The sequence below is a fragment of the Lipophrys pholis genome (genome assembly GCF_963383615.2).
Source record: "Lipophrys pholis genome assembly, chromosome: 1".
Lineage (NCBI taxonomy): Eukaryota > Metazoa > Chordata > Actinopteri > Blenniiformes > Blenniidae > Lipophrys > Lipophrys pholis.
The window spans coordinates 5869838-5895126 of record NC_137635.1 but is presented as its reverse complement, the minus strand read 5'-3'; the positions used below and the strand labels follow the sequence as shown (position 1 = coordinate 5895126).

General features: G+C 41.9%; 1 protein-coding gene across 1 annotated transcript in view; it reads left to right on the top strand.

Moving 5' to 3' along the window:
- Positions 1–16069, top strand: part of LOC308110891 (rho-related GTP-binding protein RhoN-like) — a 47339-nt gene extending 31270 nt beyond the window's left edge. The window contains exons 3-5 of the mRNA XM_080465511.1: positions 4751–4860; positions 10048–10182; positions 15014–16069. Coding sequence (XP_080321637.1) covers positions 4751–4860; positions 10048–10182; positions 15014–15268 — 500 coding nt within the window. The 3' untranslated portion in view covers positions 15269–16069. The remainder of the gene's footprint in view (positions 1–4750; positions 4861–10047; positions 10183–15013) is intronic.
- The last annotated feature ends 9220 nt before the right edge of the window (positions 16070–25289 follow it).

The following is a 25289-nucleotide window of genomic DNA, read 5'->3' as shown; positions in this document are numbered from 1 at the left end:
CGGGTCACCGGCCCGGTGACGCGCAAGCCAACCCCGCGTGGATTGGCTGAACCACGGCCAACGCCGCGGGGAGCCCGGAAGACATCATAACGGTATAAATTCAGGCCCGGGAAGAGATCCAGCCTCTTCCAAAACGAAATCGCGTCAACCCAGACGCACCTTTTCGTAAGGAGACAAAGCGCCTCGTGTTAACGCACCTGGACCGGGCCTGAATTTTCTTCACCTCGCTGGACGAGCTCAAGAAAAGCGGGAATTCCCTTTATTTTTGGTTTCCCCTTTTTTTTTTTCTTCCTTTTTTTTTGTTTGCATCCTCCGGACCCCGAGCGCGCGCTGCAACCGCACGCTCGTCTGCAGACCGACCTGAGCATCGCTTCTTCACTCCCCCCCTCATCGCAAGAAGCTGCTGATCGCCCCTCGGATCACACTACGGGTTTCCCCTCCGTAGTCCACGTCAGGTCTCTATTTTCTGGGACGCCAGAGAACCGCCCGCGGCCACAAATCGACGGATTTCACCTGGCCACGGAAGCACGTTTCCCCCTCGTCCAACCAAGTAAGGCTTAGAGTCTGGGCAGGAATTAGAATAACGTGATATTATTATTGCTGTGTGTTTATTGTTGGTACTTGTAACTTTGGGACGCCGATCCCTGTTTCTGAGTACTTTTGTGTCTACGCGTGGACGGCCATCCACGCGAATCATCGCACGCACGCGCGAGCCTCCTCATCCTCAGCTCACGCTTCTGCTCCCAGAGTCCATATCTGCCTGAACAGCCGTTTTTGGACTCTGTACGTGTAAGCTGAGGCGGTCGCGTCAGTGTACACAGTCAGACACCCCCTCCTCTCTCCTCTCTCTCTCTCCTCTTCTCCTCTGTTTCCCTGTTCACTAACCAGCGCACGGTACGGCCGCCGCTGCCTCCAAGCGCCTCCTTTCCGTGCGTCCCTGGGACCGTGTGTAGTTCACTGCGGCTCGGATTTCTCGGCCACAAGGAATCCGGCGCGCTCCCGACGGCTACGGCCCGTGCGGAGCTCAGTGACGTCACGCTATCCCAGGCAGAGCACGCCGAGCGCCTCTGGTGACCGGGTGGGTAATCACATCGATTTCCTCGCCGGGTCGCCGAGCCGTTTGGCGCCCTCTGGTAGTCGCGTGGGTAATTGCAACCGCTCGTACCGCCATCTGGTGGTTGCATTAAGTCATCACAACTGCCCCGCGCGCCGACGCGCACCTAGTGGCCAGATCGGGTGATTACACCGGACCGCCGACGTCTACCTCCCTCTGGTGGACGTTCGTGGTCATTACCCTCTCACCAAGTCACGCCCCTTTCGCTCCACAAACCCGCACACACACACACACACATCGCTCCCCACACTCGAACACACACACACCCACTCACACACATCGCTCCCCCACACTCGAACACACACACACACACACACACACACTCACACACACACACACACACTTTATTAGCTGGCTTTGTTTTGTATTGTGTTGTTTTATGAGATCTTGCTTGATGTTTATTGATTAGATGTGATTCATAGATTGATGATTTAGGAATAGACGTTTGTTAATAAACACTTAATAGTTGAATTGAACGATTCTTGGTGGTTTTTGTGTGCTTTTCAGCGACAACTGCTGGTTGTAACAGTCAGTGCTCGGATTTACAGCCTTCCTTTCCTGCTTCAGTTAAATTGCGATTATCATTTCAATCAGAAATAATAATTTAAACATTTTAATTGAACTTTCTTTTTTAAGACTGATGTTTCGTTTAAGACCCTAACTTCAGCTGGTGCCCCGACTTTGATTAAGTAACGGTAATATTCAATTGATTAATAGTTTGAATGGTTTAAAATCAATTTCAATGATTTTAACGCTTTGGGTAATTTAACACACCTAGGAGGCGTTGGCGAATGAATGCAGGTTTTCCACGGGAATAACCCGCATTGCTTTTAAATAATTTTAAGTGTTTCATCGCATTTTCTGTGGTTAATTACCCGCACTATTATTGATTGATCTGTTACCCAGTTAACCTAATCACAACTTGAATTGTCTCTAAGCTATTGTTCATTTATTTTTGTTGCAGATAGATAATTTGTATGCTTTATTAATCAATAAATTAGTCAATTTATTCAATTAATACTCAAGAGTGCTTTTAATCATTTTTAAGTGGTTTTCGTGCATCTCAGCATCCAATTATCCAGTATTATTAATTCATAAAGCGCAAGTTTATCCAATTAATAATCCTAACTGCATTTAATTCAATTTCAATGGTTTAGCTCATTCAAATAACTCATTGTATTTAATTAGTAAACCCCGACTTTACTTAATTAATTCCAACTCCTCCTTGATTACTCCCGATTGTTATTAGATAAATAACCAAACTTGTTTGATTAACAATCCATTCTAAATTACTTGCAGATCACCTTCGGTGGTCCACTCCACCGAAGTAATTCAGCCTCCCCTCAGTTATTGACTTACAAATCGCAGGTTTGTTTCATTGATAACTTGAATCATAGGTTGCTCTCCGTAATTTAATCATCACTCGTAATCAAGTACCGTTGTTCATTGATAGGTCAATAGCCATTTGTGACGCCTTCGCAGCTTGAGCTTTTCCCCGGTTACTCCAGCGAGTCGCCTCCTGTGGGTCCACAGGCGCTTCGGTAGGTCACGCCACTGACCCGCAGTTGTCAACAAAGGAGTGACCCGTCACGCCTGTTGACCGGTCGTGCCACTGGTGGACCGCCTTCGCGATTGGACCCCGTGGAGGTTCCTCCCGTCAGGCGACCCTTTTTAGCTCAAAGCTGTTGGCCGATAACTGACTATTTACTCCAATCAACCTTTATAGCTTTGCATAACTTACACTTGGTACATTACCTTAGTAATCTATTACTCCAGTAATCCATTACTTTGGTGGCCTACCGCTAGTGATCAGTAATTGTCAACCCGTAAATAACAATTTACTTCTGTTTGGCGATTCGTTTATATGTAAATTACCTCTGACAGGGTAGAACCTTCCGGTAGCCTACCACTAGGGTAATTTGCATATTCTGATCACACGCTGACCCCAACAACACCGAGTGTCGAGCTCCGGGCTGCGTAATCAAGATTTAGAGACTACATGTCACATTTTACAGAAGAATCATCTATTCATTTCCTCCTTTAATCATTTATACCGTCTGTTAACCAAATTAAACATTTTATTTATTAATGCATCAGTTATTTAATTGTTGTTAGTTAGTTAGCACTATTTATATTTCTGTATCGTTCTACATTCACACTCACAATACTCTTATTTATATATAAATATATAGTTGGAAGTCGTTGGGCTGGTATTCAGGAGTCTTTTTATCAATTTCCACCAAATCAAGTTTACCTGGAATCGTAAAACACATTTAACCTTTAAATTGAGGTGAACAGTTTCGGAAGTTTCATATATTGTTATGATACACACACAAAAACAGTATCTTATGGTGCATTTATGAAGTTTCAATTATAATTTAGGGTGGGGAACATTTCATTCCATTTTCAGCTGTTTCTTTTCTAGTATTTATATTTATTACACTTTTGACATTTTAGCTGTTTTGACCATTTTGGCTCTTTTTAAAGCAGTTTTGTGCTTTTATTTTTTTCCAATTTAAAACTTTTCTACTTTTGAAATCCTGGTCATTTTCAGCCATTTTAGCCGTTTTTCTTCCCTCTCAGTTCTTGTGGTTTTGGTTAGTTTTCCCCACTTTAGCCATTTTAGTTGTGTCTTTTTTTTTTAAAGGCCCCCCCTTTTTTTTTTTTTGCCATGAGTTAATAGTCCTTTTGAAAAACAAGATAAAAAGTTTATGAAGGTATAATTTAGTGAAAGGTGCAGGCAGCCACTACAGAAGGGCCAAAGTGCCACATGAAGACTCAGCAGCAAATAGATTCTATAAATTCTCTCTTCAAATTCAAAGAAAATAGTTTTAAGTCTGCAGTGAAATAATTCAGAGCATTTTTGTTGGTCTCATGTCGTTTAAAACTTTGTAAATAAGTCAGACAACATGTATTATTGATTTGTTTTTACTGCTTATTTTTTGCTAAAGGATTTTAGAATGAGTCTATTTAAGTCAATCATTGTTTTTTATTGCACATTTGCATGGAACAGATATTTTAAAAGACTAAAAGCATCAACCTCAACATGTGAGCGCCGTGTTTTCCTGTGATGTACGTGTGGCGGCGACTCGGTTGCCGACGGACTCGATGGGAATTTCCTGTGGAGGGCATTTTTGTTTAGTGGCCAACAAAAAGACCCGGCGTTGGACACAATGCTGGAAGCACGGAGGGAATGTTGTCCTCTCCGGACAGGAATGTGTCCCCTGGCCCAGGTCACAATGCTCAATTCATTGGGCCCCCCCCCCCCCCCCCCCCCCCCCCGCAGACAAAAACTCAAGCCCCTCTGGTATACCAGGTGACGCTTTGTGTGCGCCGCTCATTATATCACTGTCACATGTCGGTCTGCGGGATTTCTTTTTATCGAGATGCAGACGGGAGTTTGTGAACGAGGCCTCTCTGCGCAAAGCGATGAATCACACCCACTCCTTCCTCGTCATCCGCAGAGTGGCTTGGTTCCTGGTAATTACATTTAATCATAGTTATTACTGCCAAACGCGCTTCATAATGACTCACTTAGTGATAAAAAAGTGAACTCTTTGGAGAAGTAACTGAATCGCATACAATGCACGTGGATGTGTTTGTTCATATGTGTGTGTGTGTGTTTCTTCCCCGCAGGTTCGGCCTACTATGACAATGTGCGGCCGTTGGCTTATCCCGACTCGGACGCCGTGCTCATCTGCTTCGACATCAGCCGTCCAGAGACGCTGGACAGCGTCCTCAAGAAGGTCAGCGTCATGTCGAAAAACTGAATATTGTTTGGTTTGTTTTTCTGAAGGCAGTAGAAGAAAAGTAGAAAATGTAGGCAAAAGGCATGACTCTCTATCCCCACCTCTCCTGAGTAGATCAGTAGACGGTAAAAATATGACTAATGATCATGTAATGTTTTGCTATTCTCCCAAATATGACCTTTATTATAAAATAAATATCAGTTAATATTTTAGGGGTAAAAAAAATTCTTCTTCAATGTCTACAGCTTTCTGTCTAAATTCAAAACACTTGAATGTCTTTTTTAATCTGTCATTTTTTTTTTTACTGAAATGACCAGAGTGAATCATTCAAATCTCTCAAACAATCTTTACGATGTAGTTAGTATGCCGGGCCACAGGAGGGCGCTGTGGCTTGTTTTTCTAATGAAACCACACACCACACGTGTGCAGAGAACGAAACACTCTAAACATGAACAAAATCAAAAACATCGGTATGGCCCGATGAGGAATCGGACGCAGACATCTATTAATTATTATTATTTATTTAATTATTGGGGGATAAAACTAGAATACGGCCGCGAGTCAAACCACTACGGGTCGGCCATGTTTGTTTACTGGCGCATGAGCAGAAGGAAGTATTTACAACGGGAGGGAGAAATATGCAGTAGCAGGCTCCGTCGCCTCCATCAGTCTCTGCAGGAAGGAATCCTGACCATGAAAGAATCTTTCCACTTTGGGCGCCGCGGTAAAAACTTTGCGGATACAATCGTATTCGTTGTCGTGGAAACAGGAACGTAATGTTTCCAAAAAGTGGTATTGTCAGTGGAAACAACTGGTTTCCTCTTTATTACTTCAGTGTATATTTACTGTAAATACAGAAATGGGAAAGTTTCTGTCCAAGCTTTCGCTGCTGAGGATCGAAAATTGTGGCTGATGTGGATATTTAAAACGCACTTTCATCTTCTTGGATTTTTTTGTTTTTTTTTATTTGACGGCATTTTGAAGCTTCGTAAAATGTAAATTCCTGAGGAGACATTTGACCTCCTCTCAGTCCACACACACACACACACACACACACACACACACACACACACACACACACACACACACACACACACACACACACACACACACACACACACACACACCATCACTCATCAGCGACATGGTCAATGCGATACAACACACTCGTCTTTCACGGCGGGTGAATTCTCACATCGACAACTTGAGAACCGACTTGACCTTTGACCTCGGCGTTGTGGTGAATACAACTTGACGTTCCAACGCCATAGTGACATGGTGAAGGGTCGAACATTAGAGGGAGAAACAAGTGAAGTGTATCTGGGGCGAAGATCTTAAGAATCTAATTTGAATGTTTAAGCTCCACTTTCGTCTCCGGGCGACTTATTGTCCATTTCCATTTCCATCTGACACGTAAAAACACAAACACCCCGATAAAGACCAGCCCAGGAAACATGTTTAAACCGCAAAACTATGATATGTGGAATAAAGAACACGTCATGAACACACAAAATAAATAAAGTTGAAAGTCTGGCTCCCCAATTGGGGGATACCCGCCATATCTGGCAACCCAGGTCAGCATGAAGATTCATTTTCAAGTGGTTGTTAAATACAAGCGAGAGAAATCTAGACAACGTGACGAGGGAAAGAAGAAGGAGAATGAGGAAAAGAGAGAGCACAGCTTTTATTCTGGCGGCGCCGCTTCCTCCGGCGCTTTACGTCAATGACGAAGCAGTCGATGTAGAAAAATATGAAATGTGAAAGCGTCTGAATGACAAGCTTACAAACGATCGCATGTCGCTGAAGGACACTGACGTCTCGAGACGTTGCACAGTGGCAAAACAAATCCGTGGGAGGAGGAGAGAGTAGACGCACATGTTGGAATAAAAATATATATACAGATTCACACAGAGCGTCTTTTAAAATGTATTATAATGAGTGTTTTTGGATTAGAAAGTCTATGACAGGATCAATTCATAAACTGTGAATTCAAAGGCTGTCATAACTACTTAAAGTACTTTAAACAGACTCCTCCGTTTTTACTTGAAAGCCAATTAACCAAATGCGATCCGGCCCAAACCACCAAGCAAACTAAAAATATCAAAGAAAACCTCGATAGGAGCTCCAGGAGAAGTTTTCCACTCTACACTCTATTTTTTTATTCAAGCATCTATTATTTACAAAATGGATAAAATTTTTAATTCTAATTATCACTGTGTGTTTGAATTGAAAACTGCTTTTCCTCTCTAAAGCATGTTGGCATCAGGTGAGGTGATAAATGTAGTTTATATTGCAGCAGAATAAGTTTCTATTCAGTTCCTGTGCAAAACATTCGATTTCACCACGACCACAAAGAGCGAATGGACGTTTCGCTCCTTTCTCTGCTTCAGCCGCCTCGTTGTGCTTCGACGCTCTGATTCATGTATTCATTCAATATATTCATGTTCAGACTCACTCGCTCACCGAGAGCATCGGCTGCCACGCGAGCTGCTCGGCCTTGACTTTGAGTTTTACTCCACGACACTTTGATTCTGTCAAACGACGGCGGAAGAATCGCTAAAAGTCACAAACTCCATCTAGTTGAATGTGACAGTGCCAACACGAAGGAATTGATTTCATTTCTAAACTCCCACTGCTGGTCGGATTGAACATCTCAACGACTGAACCTCGACCCGCAGACGCTTTTTGTCTAATTTAGCAGTTTTTACTTTTTTAGCAAGCCAAAATTTTATTATAGTCATGTTTACCATTTTAACCGTTTTACCTGTTTTTTCTTCATCCCTGACAGTTTCACACGTTTCAGCAATTAATTAATTAATTCTTATTTTTTTATCTTTTAAAAAAACTGTTATATTAGCCAATCATCCTTTTATTTAGTTTTATTTTAAAATGTAATTTTTATTTAAAAAAAATTTCCTATTTGTTTCTTCTTTTTGAAATTTTTTTGAAAATAAATTTTTGTAGTTTTAGTCTTTTTAACCATTTTAGCCAGGAGAGTTTTTTTTTGGGGGGGGGGGGAAACAAGTCAGGCATGCAAATAAAATAAAATAAAATTTTCTAAGCACTCACTCGTTACACATTTCATGTAACTCATTATGCAATCACACGACACACAAGCCAAACACTCAGCTTCAGTAATTTCAGTAACTTCAGTAAATGTCAACAATCTGTTGGTCGTCGGCTTTAGTTGCGTCTCCAAATGGTTGTTTTTGTGAGAATATTTTCAAAGTGCAGTTACGTGGAATGCAAATATTCTAACGTGCACATCAGTTCAGGTAAACGGAGAAAATAAAAAAAACTCAAAACAAGTTTGATTTTGCTCCTTTTTTTTTTTTTTTTTTAAAGCAAACTCGACGCTCCAGAGGCATCCATTCTGCGCCTTTATGCCGTTCGCCAATACGTAACATCAATGCTGACAATACGCCGCTCGTCCCACGGCCCTTTGTGACTCATCTAAATTGCTGCTGTTCACCAGTTGCACACAGTTTAGCAGAGAGGCCCGTTGAAAGGCGACAGCTCACTCTGCACAACAGAACGCTGGAGCGCCGCGACTCGGGCGTCCAGCAGAAAAAGATCTCTTTGTGAGGGGAAACAAATGGAACAACAGTGCTCGGAGTGGCCGCCTCTGCCACGGCGCGAGGAGATAATGAAAGGAGTCACAGTGAGAAGGAGAGAAAGAGTCTAACAGCTCGAGTCTCGAGTCTATTGTCGTGTTTGTTTCTCTTCATGAAGCGTTTGACCACGAGCATTTTGCTCCAACAAAGCAACGACAGTTCACTGCACTGGTATTTATTACTGTGGCGCTTTGGACGTCAACATTTGAAACAATAATGTGAAGGATGTTGTGGTTAGCTCGGTGGCTTGCTCCGGTTTGAGTTTGGCGGTCAGACTGAGTGGAGTTTGCATCTTCTTCCTGTGAAATTTTCACCCATCAATCTTCTATATCGCTTTATTTATCGAGGGCAGGATACACCCTGGACGGGTCGCCAGGCCAAATTGAACTTTATTATTTGTCCCTAGAAGGGCGATTGTTGGTCAGTAGTTAAAAAAAAACAACTTTATAAAAACTGTAAAACAAACAACAAAAAGCAAAAACACAATTTAAACAGTAAAGACGCCGTAAAACAGTAAAGACACAGTTAACAACTATGAAAACACAGTTAAAAACGGTAGAAATAGTGAAAATACTATGTAAACACAGTATAAACACAATAAACACACAACTAAAAATGGGGAAAACACAGTTACAAAATGTGAAAACACAATAAAAAAAACCAGTAGAAACACAGTACAAAAACACAGTTAAAACAGTATAAATTGTAAAAAAAACGTATAAACAGTTAAAACACAGTATTAACACAATAAAAACAGCTGAAAATGGTACAAACACAGTTAAAAACGGTAGAAACAATTAAGAACAATACAAAATAGGAAAAATACAATATAAACATGGTATAAATGCAATAAAATCAGTGAAAATGTAAAAATAGCAGGAACATGCAGACTACACACAGAAAGGCCCAGCAGGTACTTGGACCCACAACCCTCTGGCTGCGAGGCGACAGCACTAACCACTGCACTGTTGTGCGCTGGTTTGGGTCTGCTCCAGATGAAGATGTTTCACTGTGACGTAAATGTCCTGAACTCTGTTCCCTTCCTACCAACTCGTCTTTGAGTCGTGTAAACCGAAGCAGGACTGACGGGTGAATGTGACGGAGGTCACGGAGAGCGGCGGCTGCTGGGGTTCCACTGCTGACCGAGTGAAAATGGCAAAAAGAAAGTGGAAGGGCCTGTCGGCGTGCCGCTGCAGGCCACAGGTGGAAAAATGGAGGAAAGTTCAGTCTGTCACTCACAGCGGTTCAGTTAAAAACCTGCTTAAGCACCGGAAAGTCCAAAAATAGAATCCTTCATGAATCCAACACGGACTAAAACACTCACAAAGCACAAAGACATGAAACCGTTTCATGACGAAAATAACTTTCCACTTCCTCCCGTTGGGCACAACACTCCACTATAAACTGATAAATCAGAGAAAATTTGTGTTAAAAAAAACCCCAGTCCTAACAACCCAAATATCTCATGAAAACCGGTGTAACGGTGTAATAACATTCACCAGCTCACACATGGTGACGGTGACGTCCAGGTATCCGGAGTTGACGAGTGTTCTGTCTGTTGGACTCGCAGTGGCAAGGAGAGACGCAGGAGTTCTGCCCAAACGCCAAAGTGGTGCTGGTGGGCTGCAAGCTGGACATGAGGACGGACATCAACGTCCTGCGGGAGCTTTCCAAGCACAGACTCATCCCCGTCACACACGAGCAGGTGAGTCGGACTGTTGTTTAAAACACGCTGGTGTTTTCCAGTTACGAAGGTCAAATGTCATTCGCTGATTGTGAAACAATCAATGAATCATCTCAGTCTTTTTCTGGATAAACTCTGTGTTGCATCTAAATGAGGGGAGGCAGATATTCACGTCACAATCAGTGACGTTTTTTTTTCCAGGATTCTGTGAGGCTATCATGGCTTCAATCTTCTTGTTACACTGCCCCCTACAGGTTTGAATGCTCATAGCAGCTTTACACCAGGTGTAAATGCAGGTCCGTGTCAATGAAGATTATTATTTTTAAACGTAGAGGAGGAAATATCTGTTTTTGTGAAAGCCCGGGTAAACGTGGCCTCAGTGCGATTGGGTTCTGGATAAAACAGTAAAGACGACGGACAATTCGGCATCGTCGCAGCTTTGTTTGGAATCGGGTTGCAGTTTTAAAAAACTGAACAGCGGCTGTTTAATTCATAATAATTGGAACGTGCGGCTTTAAATGCGAAGTCGTTTGTAATTTCCTTTTCCTGTTGTAACACTGATTTACCTTCAGTTTTTTAATGAGCATCAGTCCAGACAAATAACACCCGTTACTGTCCTCGTAAACACAAACAAAACTCCGGGGAAACACATTGAAGGCGTGACGTCTGCTTCAGATCGGAACTCCAACAAGCAAAGTATAAAGAAGCTGCGACTGAACAAAAGCGGCAGACAAACAGCCGGATGTGCGATAATACGGTTGTTTTTGTTTGTGTCCTGGAGCAGTGAACGGCGGCACACATGAATTTTAATAGCTTATTTTCATGTAAATGTGAATTCCCAATTTTTTGGGGGGCTTTGTCACCGAATTATTATTATTTCCTCCGTACCTGTGACAAAGCAAAGGTGACGACCTTTATTGTGCCGTCAGCAAATGGTGTCAGAATTGGTTTTCGTCAAGATCTCTGATAAGTTTCCTGGAAGAAATTAGTTTTTATACAAGTTTGCAGAAGCCTTTGACGACACTGAACCGTCTTATTTGTTCATTTGTACCTGGAGACAGAGACATTCACCGTCCCTGTGTCTTTTACTGCATTCACACTGAATGACCAGAGTGCACGCTTTTATTACTTTAGTACATTTTCCGGTTTGTTTTGCTCTTCAAAGTCGTCCTGAAACACTTAAGCGAGGCGTCGGATGAGGAGTGTTTACGTTTCCATCATCACTGTAATCTGCTTCACTTTGAGCCACGTGGCTGACAATTTTCCTGCCAGCACTCGCTTTTTATTATGTGGTCCGGAATTCCTCTCCTGTCTGTGGCGCCCTGCCATGTATTTTTATATCACTTTCGTCCTCTTACTTCCAGAATGCACAAGTGAGTCGGGTGTGTGTGATCGATGTGAAATGAACCATTGAAAAGCTAAACTACATTTAAAAAAAAAAAAAAAAAAAAAAAAAGCAGTGATGAACTAGAACAGATAGAAAGTAGGAAGAAAAATTCAAATGATCTGTGTTTGATTAGTCAATAAAAAGTTGACAGAGTTTAATACTTAAGTGAAATACACACACTGTGAAACTGTCTGCATTGAAATTCATTGAGGCTCCTTTTACACTGCAACTTTTTGAAAACGATGTCTGTTCACTTGGAAACGGAAAAAACGCTGAAAACTATGTAATTAGCATGCCGGGCCACAAGTTGGCGCTGTTGTTACCTTCACCAATGAAAGTTTGGTGACCAGCGAAGTGGGCATAAAAGGTTTTTTTTTGTCTACATGTATTTATTCATTAAATTTTTCTTTAATTAATTATTTGGGGGGGGGGGGTTTGTATCTATTTTATCAACTTTTCGCAAAAGCTACTCATGCAAATTGCTTGAAATCTTCATGGATGATTTGTCATCATCAAAAGACCAATCGGTTAGATTTTGAGACGTTAACGGCAAAACGTTTCAGGATAGATCTAAAAAAACTGCCAATATAAATGTCCTTTACAAAGCGGATGAGAGAGGCACCTCATGGAGGAGGTGAAAGGAGAGCAGCGTCTGTCGCCATGGAGACGCTCCCTTTTATTATTTATTATGTATTTCCTTGCTCGCGCTGCGTTGCAGACATTCAGGCTTCAGAATCCAACCTTCCTATCACAACGATGAAAAATAGTGACTTTTACTATAATTTATTCATTCATTCATTCATTCATTCATCTAATTCTTTCCAAACCATTATGAGACAGAACATTTTAGAAACTCAACTGTTTTACTGACTCAGACAAAATGTCAATAAAAGAAATGTATTCAAAGTTTCTACATGTGCATACAAAATAAAACATACAGACGTATATTAATCATTTTGATGACGCGTAAAAAAACCAGAGGATGACACAAAAAGTCATAAGACTTATTCCCGTTGTGGTCCTCATTAAAAATAAATTAATTAATTAAAAAAAACAGTAAAAATATCAAAGAGTGGCATTATAGTGAACAATTAAAAACCCCAAAATTGGACAAAAGTACAGTATAAATATTTGAAATATATAGATAAATACAAGTTCTACCTACACAAATCTATTGCACAAAATTGTTTATCACAAATATGTATATATATATATATAGATCCCAACATAATTTAGCTAAAAAGTATGTGGGAATAATTAAGTAGTTTGTATGGACAATGTGCAAAGACAATACTCAAGTGTGACTCATGAGCAGAAACAAACTGAAGCTGGACAGCATCTTTAGAGTTTTATATAAAGAAAAAAAACGAATAAAAAACTTCATCTTGGCAACAAACATAGAGTGTAATAAAGGCGATATTGTGATCAGACCTGCTTGACTGAACAGAAAATGATCAATTATAGTGCTTGGAAGTGGAGGGCGTTCCATGTAAAAGCAGCGCCGTCACCAGAAAACAAACTGCGACCGCAGCTGCAATCGGCTCAGGGGCGTCAGAATGAAGACGTCCACGTGCTGGAGCGTCTCCACTAATACAGAAATCAGAACTAACGCAGCCTCTCAGCTCGTACAGCCCAGGCCCTCCATGTTTCCTCACAGAGGCGGAGTGATATCAGTCAATATGCCTGATGGCTCAGGGTTTCCATCGCCAGAATATGAAGAACTAATACGACTCAAACACAAGAGGACAGAACATAAGTGTATTTTTTAATCAAAGTATTATACACATTTAAAAAACAAATAAATAAATAAATGTATTCGCCGCTAATGTTTATTTACACTCCAAGAATAAAGTGGCTTTTTAGAACGATCACATAAAAAAACATAATGTTGTATGGATGTTTAATATTGATTGTGGCCCGACGCAGTTTGAAGACATTTAAGACTCAATAATCAATACTAATGTCCGGCAGGCGGCTCCAGCTTGTACACTTTGTGTCGGATCGTAGTTTTGGAGAGTTATTCTTCAGCAAACAGCAGGACAAATAAAATAACCGTGTGTATCGTGAAATACTAGAGATGTGTGCTATGAAACTATTAATACGGTGAATAACAATACTGTCAAACATGCATTGTAGTTTTTACAGTGATTAACTAGACTAGAGGAGAAAAGACAAGATAAAGAATTAATATCTATATCGGAGCTGACTTCTCCTTGATTTTCCTCCATTTGAATATTGGATCATAGGAGCTGCATTCAGAATCTGCTGTGTCTGTGTGAGCAGGACTGGCTCCGCCCACACATGCCCATCTTGGGAAGAGGAGGAAGTACTTCCTCTTGTGGTGCCATGTGCCAGAGCAGAGCTGCCTAATTGTGAGAGGAGTCAAAGGGAGGGCCTACCTTGATAGGGATTGGCTAAACCCCCGATGACACTATATAGGGTCTGATTTCTGATTGGCTGGTTGGAGCAACACACTTTTTAAAAACTGAAACAAGCCAGGGAGAGAGAGGACAGACTGTCTTCACTTCTGGGGCGTGGACAAGAAGTACTGTGGGAAAACTTTTAGGTAGTGAATTTTACGTCATATGACCCCTTTAAATTTAAACTTTAAAGTTTTTCTTTGTCATGGCTCAGAGTATAGGACATGGAAATCTATATATTTGTGCAAAAACCAAACAATTACAACTGAAAACGACAACAATCTCAACATAAAGCAAATTTCAATTAAACCTTCTGGTGCAAATTACAGTGAAATGTCCAGAAAATAGCCATAGCTATTCAATGGCTGTTGCATTCTGGGTATTTTGACAGTGTGGCTTTGAGACTAGTTTGCTGGATTTCATGTTGATATCTCAGTGTCGTGTCCGCTTTGTGTGTTTGACACCACTTATCACACAACACATTAAACAAAATCACCTTTTTATCACATTATATAAAAGACATTTTAGTAGAATTTCAGGGTTTGTTTTTTGTGACTATATTTCCACAAGCAGTCTTCACCTCCTGGTAGATCTATTTTTATTATTACAAGATTCTTTTTTTTTAGCAGTAATTTACATGTTACTTGGCAACTGAACAAACGTGCCTTTTTCACCTAATTTATTTTAGTTTCTGTTGCACAATACGGAACAAATTGGCCTTTCTTTCGTTTTTCACTCGAATAATTAAACCCGTTTCCCAAAACATTTGCAGATTTTAATCATGACCACTAATGATGACATGCTTAGAGGTTGCAGCGTAATCCAAACAATCCTTAAATATAGATTGTTCTGCAGAGTACTTTGCTCTCCTGAACTGTACCTTTTAATGGATGAATTCAGTCTAAAAGCAGTAGTGGCGTTTTAACTCGACATTTCAATTGAATCACCTGAAATAAAACCACTTTATTCGACGTCCACTTGTAGGAAGTAGAGGAAGGATCCAAGTGGCTGAACTGAAACGTTGTCTTGGGTGTTTGTGTTCCAGGGGACCAACCTGGCGAGGCAGATCGGCGCCGTGGCGTACGCAGAGTGCACCTCCAAGTATTCGGAGAACAGCGTCCGCGACGTCTTCCACGTCACCACCCTGTCGTCCGTCTCCAGCATCCACCGGCCCCAGCTGAAGCGCGCCGGCTCGCGCCGCGGCCTTAAGCGCGTCTCCCAGCAGCCCCCCCGGACTGAGATTCACGAGCGCCCGCCCGCCGTCAGAAAGGACCGGGCCAAAAGCTGCGTGCTCATGTAGGGACGCCGCCGGACGCCGGCCGCCGGCCGCATCGCACATTGAACTTAATTTATTGGTGAATTCTTGTCCGGCTTTGCACCGCACACAAGGACAATGCAATGAAAACAGAGAATGAGCGTTTTTTTTCCCGAGGAGCTCTATGAGGGGTTATTTTGTCCATTTCCAGCAAAACAAAACTCTGCTTGTTGTTTTTCTTTGTTGCCATGTTTTCATCAGGGGGAGGCCATTGTAGTGGCAATAAAACTATTTTTCTTTAAATGCTTTTATTTGGAAAAAAAGTGGACAAAAAACAAAACACAGGAGAGAAAATAGCAAACGCAGAGAGTAAAGTACAAAAAAAAAACCTATTTGGAGAGATTGCCTCGCAGGAAGTAGCGGTAAACGTGCAGCCTTGACCTCTATTGTGTTGTTTCCTGTTTTGAAACGCTGTCCTGTCTTCAAGTGTTTTTAGTAAATCAAGCACAATGCGATGCACGCAAACTGTTCTGAGAAATCCGTTAGACGTTCAGGGACTGAAATCTGCTGTACCACCTCATCCCACCAATTGAAATGAAGATCTGGACAAACAACTGAGATGACACTAATTTCTTTCTTAAACCACAAGTGCTTTTACTTCTGAAAACTAAATAACCACTCACCACATGATACTGAAGTGTTGTATAATTCATATGATTCTAATAATCCACACTGGGAGGGAGAGTCTTGCAGAGTGTTAAGAGCGTGAATATTACGTTGTATGTGTGATAATAAATAAATAAAAACGACTTGCAGCACTTCTCAGTGTTGGAAAATATTCATTTCACTCCATCTGACCTTGATCTGGCTTCTGGATTATTATTCTTGCAGACGCCAATCGATCTCGATTCATTATGTGTTTCAATTCATGTCAGCTCAATGAAGACGAGGTAGACGGTGGTGCTTCAAGGAGAAAACAAGATGGCAGCATGTTTGATTGTACATACATATATATATATATACTGATTATTTTTCAAAAATCGTCTAATCTCCAGGCTAAAAAGGGCTAAATAGCTAAAACAGCAAGGATTACTAAAAACGGATAAAACAACTAAAACCACAAAAAATTAAAAATAAACAAGAAGTCCAAAATGGTTAAAATTGCTAGAATAGCTCAAGCTGTTAGAACTTTTGGGGAAATCACTTAATAGCTAAAATAGCAAATAAAAAAAAGGAAAAATTGTTAAAAAAGGCAAAAAAAAATTCTAAAATATATTCAGTTGTTGCTATTAAAGGTCACAAATCCAACAACAGTTTTTAGCAGGTAACAAAGTTTTTGATGACACGTTTCGTTTTTACATTTTTTGCGGCTTCAGGCAAATTTAAATGTAAAATCGCAAAAACGGCTCGTTTGATAAGAAATATTGCGAACCCTTGACCTAAACAATAGGATTCTAGTACAGGAGTTGCAACGGTGGATCATTTTTTAAGTCATTTTCCATTTTTTGGAGGCAAATTAATTAATTTCACTTCTTTTATTCAGATTCTTTTCAGAGATCGATGGATCACATATGAGATTTGAGTAACTATTCATCACCACAATTAAAATATCTGAACAGTGATTCCTCAGAAACACCAGGAGCTGCTCTGCTTTTTCTTTTTTTTTCTTTTTACCAATAAAGTATTCAGAATCTCACACATAACGAATGTAATCCTCCGGTGACGACAGTGACTTCAGCTCTTCTGAACTGTAATTCCTGCTTGTCGCAGTCTGACCTTTAGCTGCGAGTCGCCGCGTCCGTGAGCAACGACAACGTGACATTTCACAGCGCCGCTGCCATGTCGCCGTGCGGGGAGCGCGAGGTCACGCCACATGCCCCGGGCCAGATGAGGGCAAACCCCCATTGGGGGGAAGAGGAGGGCTGGGGGGTGGGGGGTGGGGGGTGGGGGGGTTGGATGTCCACAAGCATCGAGGAGAAACAATCACGCCTACACACACACACACACACACACACACACACACACACACACACACACACACACACACACACACACACACACACACACACACACACACACAGCTTGGACTTAGTCACCCCTGCTTCCAGCGGCTGAGAATAGCTCGTCACATCTTGTACAGTAAGAAGCAATAGAACGCTAAACTTTTCAACGACTGCATCCACGATGCCATTTGCTTCCGTCGTCCCAGACCATAAACATAAAACTCACAACGCTGACACTAAAAACACCGGCTGCAACCTTTTCCAGGTTTGTGGAGGAACTCGCAGGCGGCCGCAGGCACTGGGTCAGCGGCCGCTTGCCCAGGATGTTAGGGACTTGCACTTTGCATTCTCGCCCGCCTTTTGGGCTGAAGTCGGGAAACATGTTCCAACAAGCTGTCTTTGTGATGAGAAATTCAGTAACACAGAATCCCGGAGTTCCATTTTCATCTGCAAGTAACGTGTCCGTATATACTCCCTCCTTGATACAGCCGGGTTCGATCGTCTTTACAGTGTTGAATAAGATGAAAAAAAAAAAAAAGCCTTTACTTGTCAGGTTTAGCACACTGAGTCAAGGCACTTAAAGCACGCAGAACATATAATGGCATAACAGCGAGGCCTTGAGAACCGGTGCGACCATGTAAGAGGCACGAGCAGAGCGAAGAGCGAGAAACAGCCAATAGGTAGATGTGAATTCAACACGAAAGAGGAGAACATAGCAGAGTGCGCCCGACAAAAGGCTGAGAGTGTGGAGAGGAGGGCGGCTGGGTAACATCGGCTCAGGGCGGATAATGGATCAACTCAGACCTCAGAGGCGGCAGCCGAATATAGAACGATGACATCTGGGGGATGGATGGTTGGAGGCTCTGGTATCAAACTCTTTTTGTCTTTTTAAGATTCACACAGAAGAAATCTGTGCGTGCCTTTTCATCTCTGCCTCCTGTCAGTGGATTAAAAAGACAAAATTCCGCTTCATGACTGAACGGCATGAAATATTTGTAATTTGACTCCAGGCTCATCTGACCAGCCGGGTGGGATAACGAGCTGACGAGCTCGATTAGGTCAAGCATTAACAGCGACCCAATCCTCAGACAGACTTAAATAAATATACAATTTCTGTACTTAGATTACAATTTACTTCTATTAATATATTGTAAAACATTTTTAAATGTTGTTTTTCTACATGTTTCTGTATGTAATAGATTACACAGTGCTATCAGCTAGAACTACTACTCAGCTTCCCTGGAAAAGAGTTTTGTTTTGTTTTGCCTGTTTAAGCAGCTTACTTTGCTGTCAAATCCTATGAATGTTGTTTGGCAACCTGGAAAACGCCTGGAGCCATAGCGGAACGCATCAAGAAATCTTATCTATACTTTTTATCTACATGCTTGGAATCGAAGCAAAGCCTGTAAAACATGGCGGCCGCCCGTAGTGGTATGACTCCCGGTCTGTGTTCTAGTTTAACCATCAATATCGGTAGTTTAATACTTGAGATTCTCGCGTTTATAGCGTATTGCTTTGTGCATACGTACGTGCTGTTTCATTACCAAAACAAGCGACAGCGCCGTCCCGTGGCCCGGCATACTAACTACATCATTTTCAGTGTGTCTGCTGCTGCAGTGGAAACGCAACACATAGTTTTTAACGGATTGGGTGTTGTCAGGTGAAACGTTGTGGCGTGTGAGAGGAGCTGTCGAATGTGATGATCTGTAAAGTGTTCCGTGAGCAAAAAACACACATAAAACCTGCAGAATCATCTTTGAATAATTTATGTGTCCCTCCCCAGGGACAAAGTCTCCTCCGGGTGGTGGTGGCGGGGACGGACGGAGAGCAGGGAGGTAAAGCCTTCGAGTTTCAGGCCGAAGTGAAGGAACTTTTTCACAGATTCTGGGACGGTTGGACAGAATTACTGCACTCGAGTGAAGCAGTCGGTCTCAATCTAATCTACTAATAAAAAGAAAGTCTTTCCTGGAACTACAAGTGAAAGCTTGTAGAGGTAACAATTAACTCATCCAGCAACTTTCTAACCCAGTGTCTGCCGTGCATGATAAATCCTTTATGGGAGTAAATAGAAGAAGTCACAGGCCGTCAGGTGAAAGATAGACGTGTAGTTATATGTCAAAGTCACAGGTTTGTTAATAAAGTTTGTTCATAAACTTTTGTGTGAAACAGGGATCTATCAGCCTGTCCTGCATTATTACTATTATCATCATATGCGCCAGTGTCTTGATACAAACATGCAGGGGGTCGATTTTTCATTTTAATTCTGCCATAAAGCAGCGCTGATCAGTGACCACCGAGGCTCAACCCTCCTGCATCTTTAATGTCCTTCCTGCTCGCACGGTGTCAGGAGCCGTAAAACTGCAGCCTAATGCTCCCGGGGAGGAGGATCGCTGACAACGCCGCTCTATTAGCAGCTCGGCTTTACACAAATTCCCTCCTTTCGACATCACGGGGAGCGAAAAATTTAGCTAAATAAGGCAACGAGCGGCGAACGCAGGCGGCAGCAGCGACGGCATAATGGCTGCCGTGTCGGTGGGAGAGCGAGTCATAAAAAATGCAGGAGCCATTTAAACAGTATGTAAAACTGAGCAGATTAAAAATATATGTGCCCTGTGTCCACGAGGGGCAAGGCTTCCTCCACGTAATAATGAATGTGGCAGATTTGTTAACGCATGCACACACACACAAACACATACACACACACACATACACGCATACCAAACTATATCTGCGGCGCACCAGCGAGTACACGGCATGCAAAGTGAAAGGACCCGATGTTTCTGAAATTGAATTTTACTGCCGTGGAACTCTTGCAAATTTAACAAGGAGTAAACAAAACCTACCGACAGCCGGCGCAGCTCGTGGTAAAGAATGGCTCCGATGTCGCATATCGCTCTGAAAAGAGAGAATCTCAGTGTTTGTGAGGGAAGTAAAGTTGCTTTTTCCTCACAGTTCATGACCTGGCCTTGAGGACGCCGTTGAAAAGACACGTTCAGACAGTGTTTGGGTTGCAGCTGAAGGGTACGACCAAAAAAAAAACAAAAAAAAACCTGTCAAAATGGCCTGGGAAGATACGGGCCAGGAACTAATGAGGATCACAGCAGCAGAGTGTGAGAGCAGTCGGGGTCATGATGGACAAGTGAAGTCATTATTCACCGAGGTGAGACGCACACGAGGGGCGGGAATATCAACAGATGAATCGAAAGTCAATTACCAATGTGGGAGCATGACAGTGAGGACCTTCTTCTTCTTCACACCAGGATAAAATGTTCCCACTTTCATTTGGTTTAGTGTGATTTCACGCTTCACATTAGAGACCGAATCAAACCGGATCAAACCACACTCACACGCTTGCTTCTTCGGATTCGCCCGGTTAGTTATGTTTGCTTACTACCCAAAACGCACTGCGCCCTACGTCCAGTTCTCTCGCTCCGTCCACTGGAAAGTCTGCAGATCGTCTCTAACGCGTTCACATTGACCGTGAACCGGATCAGAGTTCATCTTCAACTGAACGGAGATCCAAGATTTAAAGTGGACCAGAGTTCATGTGTTTGAGCCGGACGTGGAGAAGAGAGGAGGAAGTAGTGAGGATCAAGTAGTGAGGATCAAGTAGTGAGGAGGGAGTAGTGAGGATCAAGTAGTGAGGAGGAAGTAGTGTGGATCAAGTAGTGAGGATCAAGTAGTGAGGAGGAAGTAGTGAGGATCAAGTAGTGTGGATCAAGTAGTGAGGATCAAGTAGTGAGGAGGAAGTAGTGAGGATCAAGTAGTGAGGATCAAGTAGTGAGGAGGAAGTAGTGAGGATCAAGTAGTGAGGATCAAGTAGTGAGGAGGAAGTAGTGAGGATCAAGTAGTGAGGATCAAGTAGTGAGGGTCAAGTAGTGAGGATCAAGTAGTGAGGATCAAGTAGTGAGGAGGAAGTAGTGAGGATCAAGTAATGAGGATCAAGTAGTGAGGAGGAAGTAGTGAGGATCAAGTAGTGAGGATCAAGTAGTGAGGGTCAAGTAGTGAGGATCAAGTAGTGAGGAGGAAGTAGTGAGGATCAGGTAGTGAGGGTCAAGTAGTGAGGAGGAAGTAGTGAGGATCAAGAAGTGAGGGTCAAGTAGTGAGGAAGAAGTAGTGAGGATCAAGTAGTGAGGGTCAAGTAGTGAGGGTCAAGTAGTGAGGAAGAAGTAGTGAGGATCAAGTAGTGAGGATCAAGTAGTGAGGAGGAAGTAGTGAGGATCAAGTAGTGAGGATCAAGTAGTGAGGGTCAAGTAGTGAGGATCAAGTAGTGAGGATCAAGTAGTGAGGGTCAAGTAGTGAGGATCAAGTAGTGAGGAGGAAGTAGTGAGGATCAAGTAGTGAGGAAGAAGTAGTGAGGATCAAGTAGTGAGGATCAAGTAGTGAGGATCAAGTAGCGAGGAAGAAGCAGTGAGGAGGAAGTCCTTTCACACGGCAATGGCAGAAACACTGAAAACATTGCAGTTTTCATGTTTGGCCACCAGTGGGTGCTGTTGGTTGTTTTTGTACTGAAAGCACAAACACACACATGCAGCAGAGAACAATGAGCTCCAAACATCAACAATGGGAGAACACGATTATTCTAGTGGACAGACCACCAAGTTGGATTGTTATTATAGTGACTGTCAAAATAAAACTACCAAGTCCCAGAAGAATATGGGCATTTTGTTTACTTTGTGCAAACGAGGCCTTACAGGACGTCACCGTCTTTCTACCTTGGAAATAACGTCAGAAGATCCAGTCGATCTACAGTCAGAACAGGTTTTCCAGCACAGCTGACAATCCATTCATATTTCTTTAATCCTCCGGAATAATTCCTTCAGGAGACTTAACTGTCATCGAATCAGATGTGACGTTGGTACAAGGAACTGAACATGGAAATCTTTTGTATTGCGGTGGCATATGATCAAAATCAGCTGATAAGCTATTTGACAGGTGTGCGTAACCTTTCCTCTGGTTAAAAGCATTTTTAAATGAGTTCATATTAGTCCCTCCAGTGGCTCCTCTTTTCCTCGCCGCATGCTGGATCGAGACCCAAGTGTAATCCCACGCAAACATGGATCATGTAATCCAGTGTCACCGTAGAAAAATAGAAACAATCACTCTGCTTATGCCAAATTCAGCTGTGTGTGTGTGTGTGTGTGTGTGTGTGTGTGTGTGTGTGTGTGTGTGTGTGTGTGTGTGTGTGTGTGTGTGTGTGTGTGTGTGTGTGTGGGGGGGGGGGGGTTAGTTAATGCCCTCAAGTGTTGGAAGCAAATGGCAATCTGCTCCTACATGTTTGCATACACGCACACAGATGTGCAGCTCCACAAACAAACAAAGCACATGGACGTATTCCAGATGGCCCAGCAGATTGTTCTGCTGCTAATTTCCCCAGTGAAAGACAAATATCATCCGCGGCGGGATGGCCGGCGTCCATCTTTATCAAACCTGCAACCTACTTTTCTTACTACGAGGTCCTGAAGACGCATGCAGCCCTGATTCACTGACAGCTGAAGAGACTCGGACAGAGAAACGGCACCTCGTGACCAATAAATGGCTTAATCCTCGTGCCGTGAATAACCTCAGTGCTCACTCACAAAGGGATGCCTCTCCTATAAAACACTCCCACTTCCAATATATCTTAGTGGTCCGAGGATTCAACCTAGTTTGTAGCTTTTATTAGTACGTAACCCCCAAATATATATATATATATTTTTTTAGTGCTGTCAATCGATTAAAAAAATGTACAAATTAATTGCACAGTTTTCTGTAATTAATTGCCAACATGCAACCTGCTGTTTTGCTGCAGAATTACTTCTGTGGTCATTAAATTCCGCTTTTCAAAGTAAATGTAATGACTTTCACTTTCTCAATCAGCCTTCAGGAACTTTTTAGAGTGAAACCTTCGGCCTTACTATTATTCCACTCGGTACTATGCTGCTCTGTAGTCACGGTGCTGCGCTGCACGTGTTGCTGCTCCGGTAAGGGAGTTTAAAAACCCCCCCAAAAAAACGGAAGTAAAAAAAACTGCGTCAATTACGTAATTTATTTTTAACAAGTTAAAACATTTCAGATCAATTAAACAACAAAACAATAACAAAAACCAAAAAAAATGTAATATAATATGACAATATCTGTAACAAAACCCACAAAATATATATATATATATATATATATATATATATATATATATATATATATATATATATATATATATATTAAAAAATATATATATACACACATAAAAAATAAATATATAAAACAAAAGAAGAGATGCAACATTATATCAAGTATAAGTAAACAAACGAGCACCGTGTCTAACTTTCTACCTGTCAGCTGATCATGTCTCAAGCTGACAATCCAACTGTTCCTTTTATTTTCCTGACATTTAGATTCCATTTTTTTTTTTTTTAAACCTTTTCACATATATGCACAGATATAAACACATTTCCTGTGTTGTGTATCCGTGTCCACAAAGCTCACTCATACCATGCACTATGCACACAAATAGTAATTATGTCTAGTAGTTCTGCACATGCTCAGTCGAGACAACCAGAGGTTCCTCCGTGATGTCATGACTCCCAGTCCATATTCTACTTTGTACTTTTATTTTGACAGTCACTGTAATAACAATCCAACATGGTGGCCTGTCCACTAGAATGCTTGTTCATGTTTATAGCTTATCTCTCCGTGTGCATGTGGTTTCATCATAGAAACAGCGCCCACTAGAGGCCCAAAATGTTAAAAAATAAAATAATGACCCGGACATTGATGTGTTCCAGCGATACTGAAAGACTCTTGATCGTGACTGTTGCGATTCTCCATCTGTCCACGGTGCCAACAGCAGGTCAAAGTCTTATAAATCGGCTCGCTGTTGGGTTTGAAAGAAACGTCCCTCACAGGGCGAAGCCTCAAACTGTTCGCCTGAAGCCATTACCGGGCCCAAATTCAATTTGTCTGGCTCCGTGGTTCATCGCCTAATAACTGCTCCATGTGCTGCATCACCTTAATACAGCCTCACTCACTCATTACCCGGCATGAAAATGCAAGTCTGTTTATTTTAATTGAATTAAAGTAAATAGATTTTTTACAGTAATTGGTTTTCTGGTCTAGGAATTTGATGTTTTTTTTTTAACATGAGCACATGACCGAGATGACAATACTTTACGTGAAATACTTTTACAAAGTGTGGATAGGATTTCAGTGGGAGGATTTCCACTCGTGTGACAAACTTTGGACAGACTTGACGAGTGTATTTGTTTTATCTCATTTCTTCTGTTGTAAAAATATCCAACTCAATAAAAAATTGTTTAAAAAAAAAAAAGGTTTCTTAGACAATATTCTGATTCTATACACAAAATAAAATAAATATCTTTTAATACACCTATTTTTGTTTCTCTTTTTTAGGTGTCCGCAATCTTCTTCCGTAGAAATGTAATTGGTTGATTTCTTTTCACTCTATTAAAGTAGAAAACATGCAAAACATAAATTTGCCAAACAAACCAATACTTACCACAATGAGTTTCTTTTAGCTCAAATGTGCCTCACCTTCTGTCCCCTATGTGCACATATTGACATTTTAAAGGTCAAACTGAGCTCCTCTGCGAGCCGGGAACCTCGGCGTCTCCGTTAGGCAGCAGGCAGGGTTCGGGGTTGGGAATCCTACACTACAATAAAGCACAGTGTCGCGTCGTGAGCGTCTCCTGCTCGGTGTCCCGCTGCAACCCCGGGTCCCACACACGGTAACCGAGCCGCAGCAGAAAATAACTAAAAATAAAAGAATAAAATAAAGAATCAGCTGACTGAAGGGAAAGCAGCGTCCTGGCACGCTGGCCCGTCTGGCACCGCACATCTGGCATGTTAGGAAAAGGGCCCGGGAGCAAACAAGCTGACATTATTGTTCTTCCTTATTTACTTCCAGCAACCTGCTCCTTCACGCAGCATTCGTATCCACGCCACCAAAAATGCCACCGACACAAATTACAAAACAGTTACTGAAAAATAAAATATTACAAAATCTATGGCGTGTTTACGACAAACTACTTTCACAGTGCTGAACACACTTTTTTTTTTTTTTTATT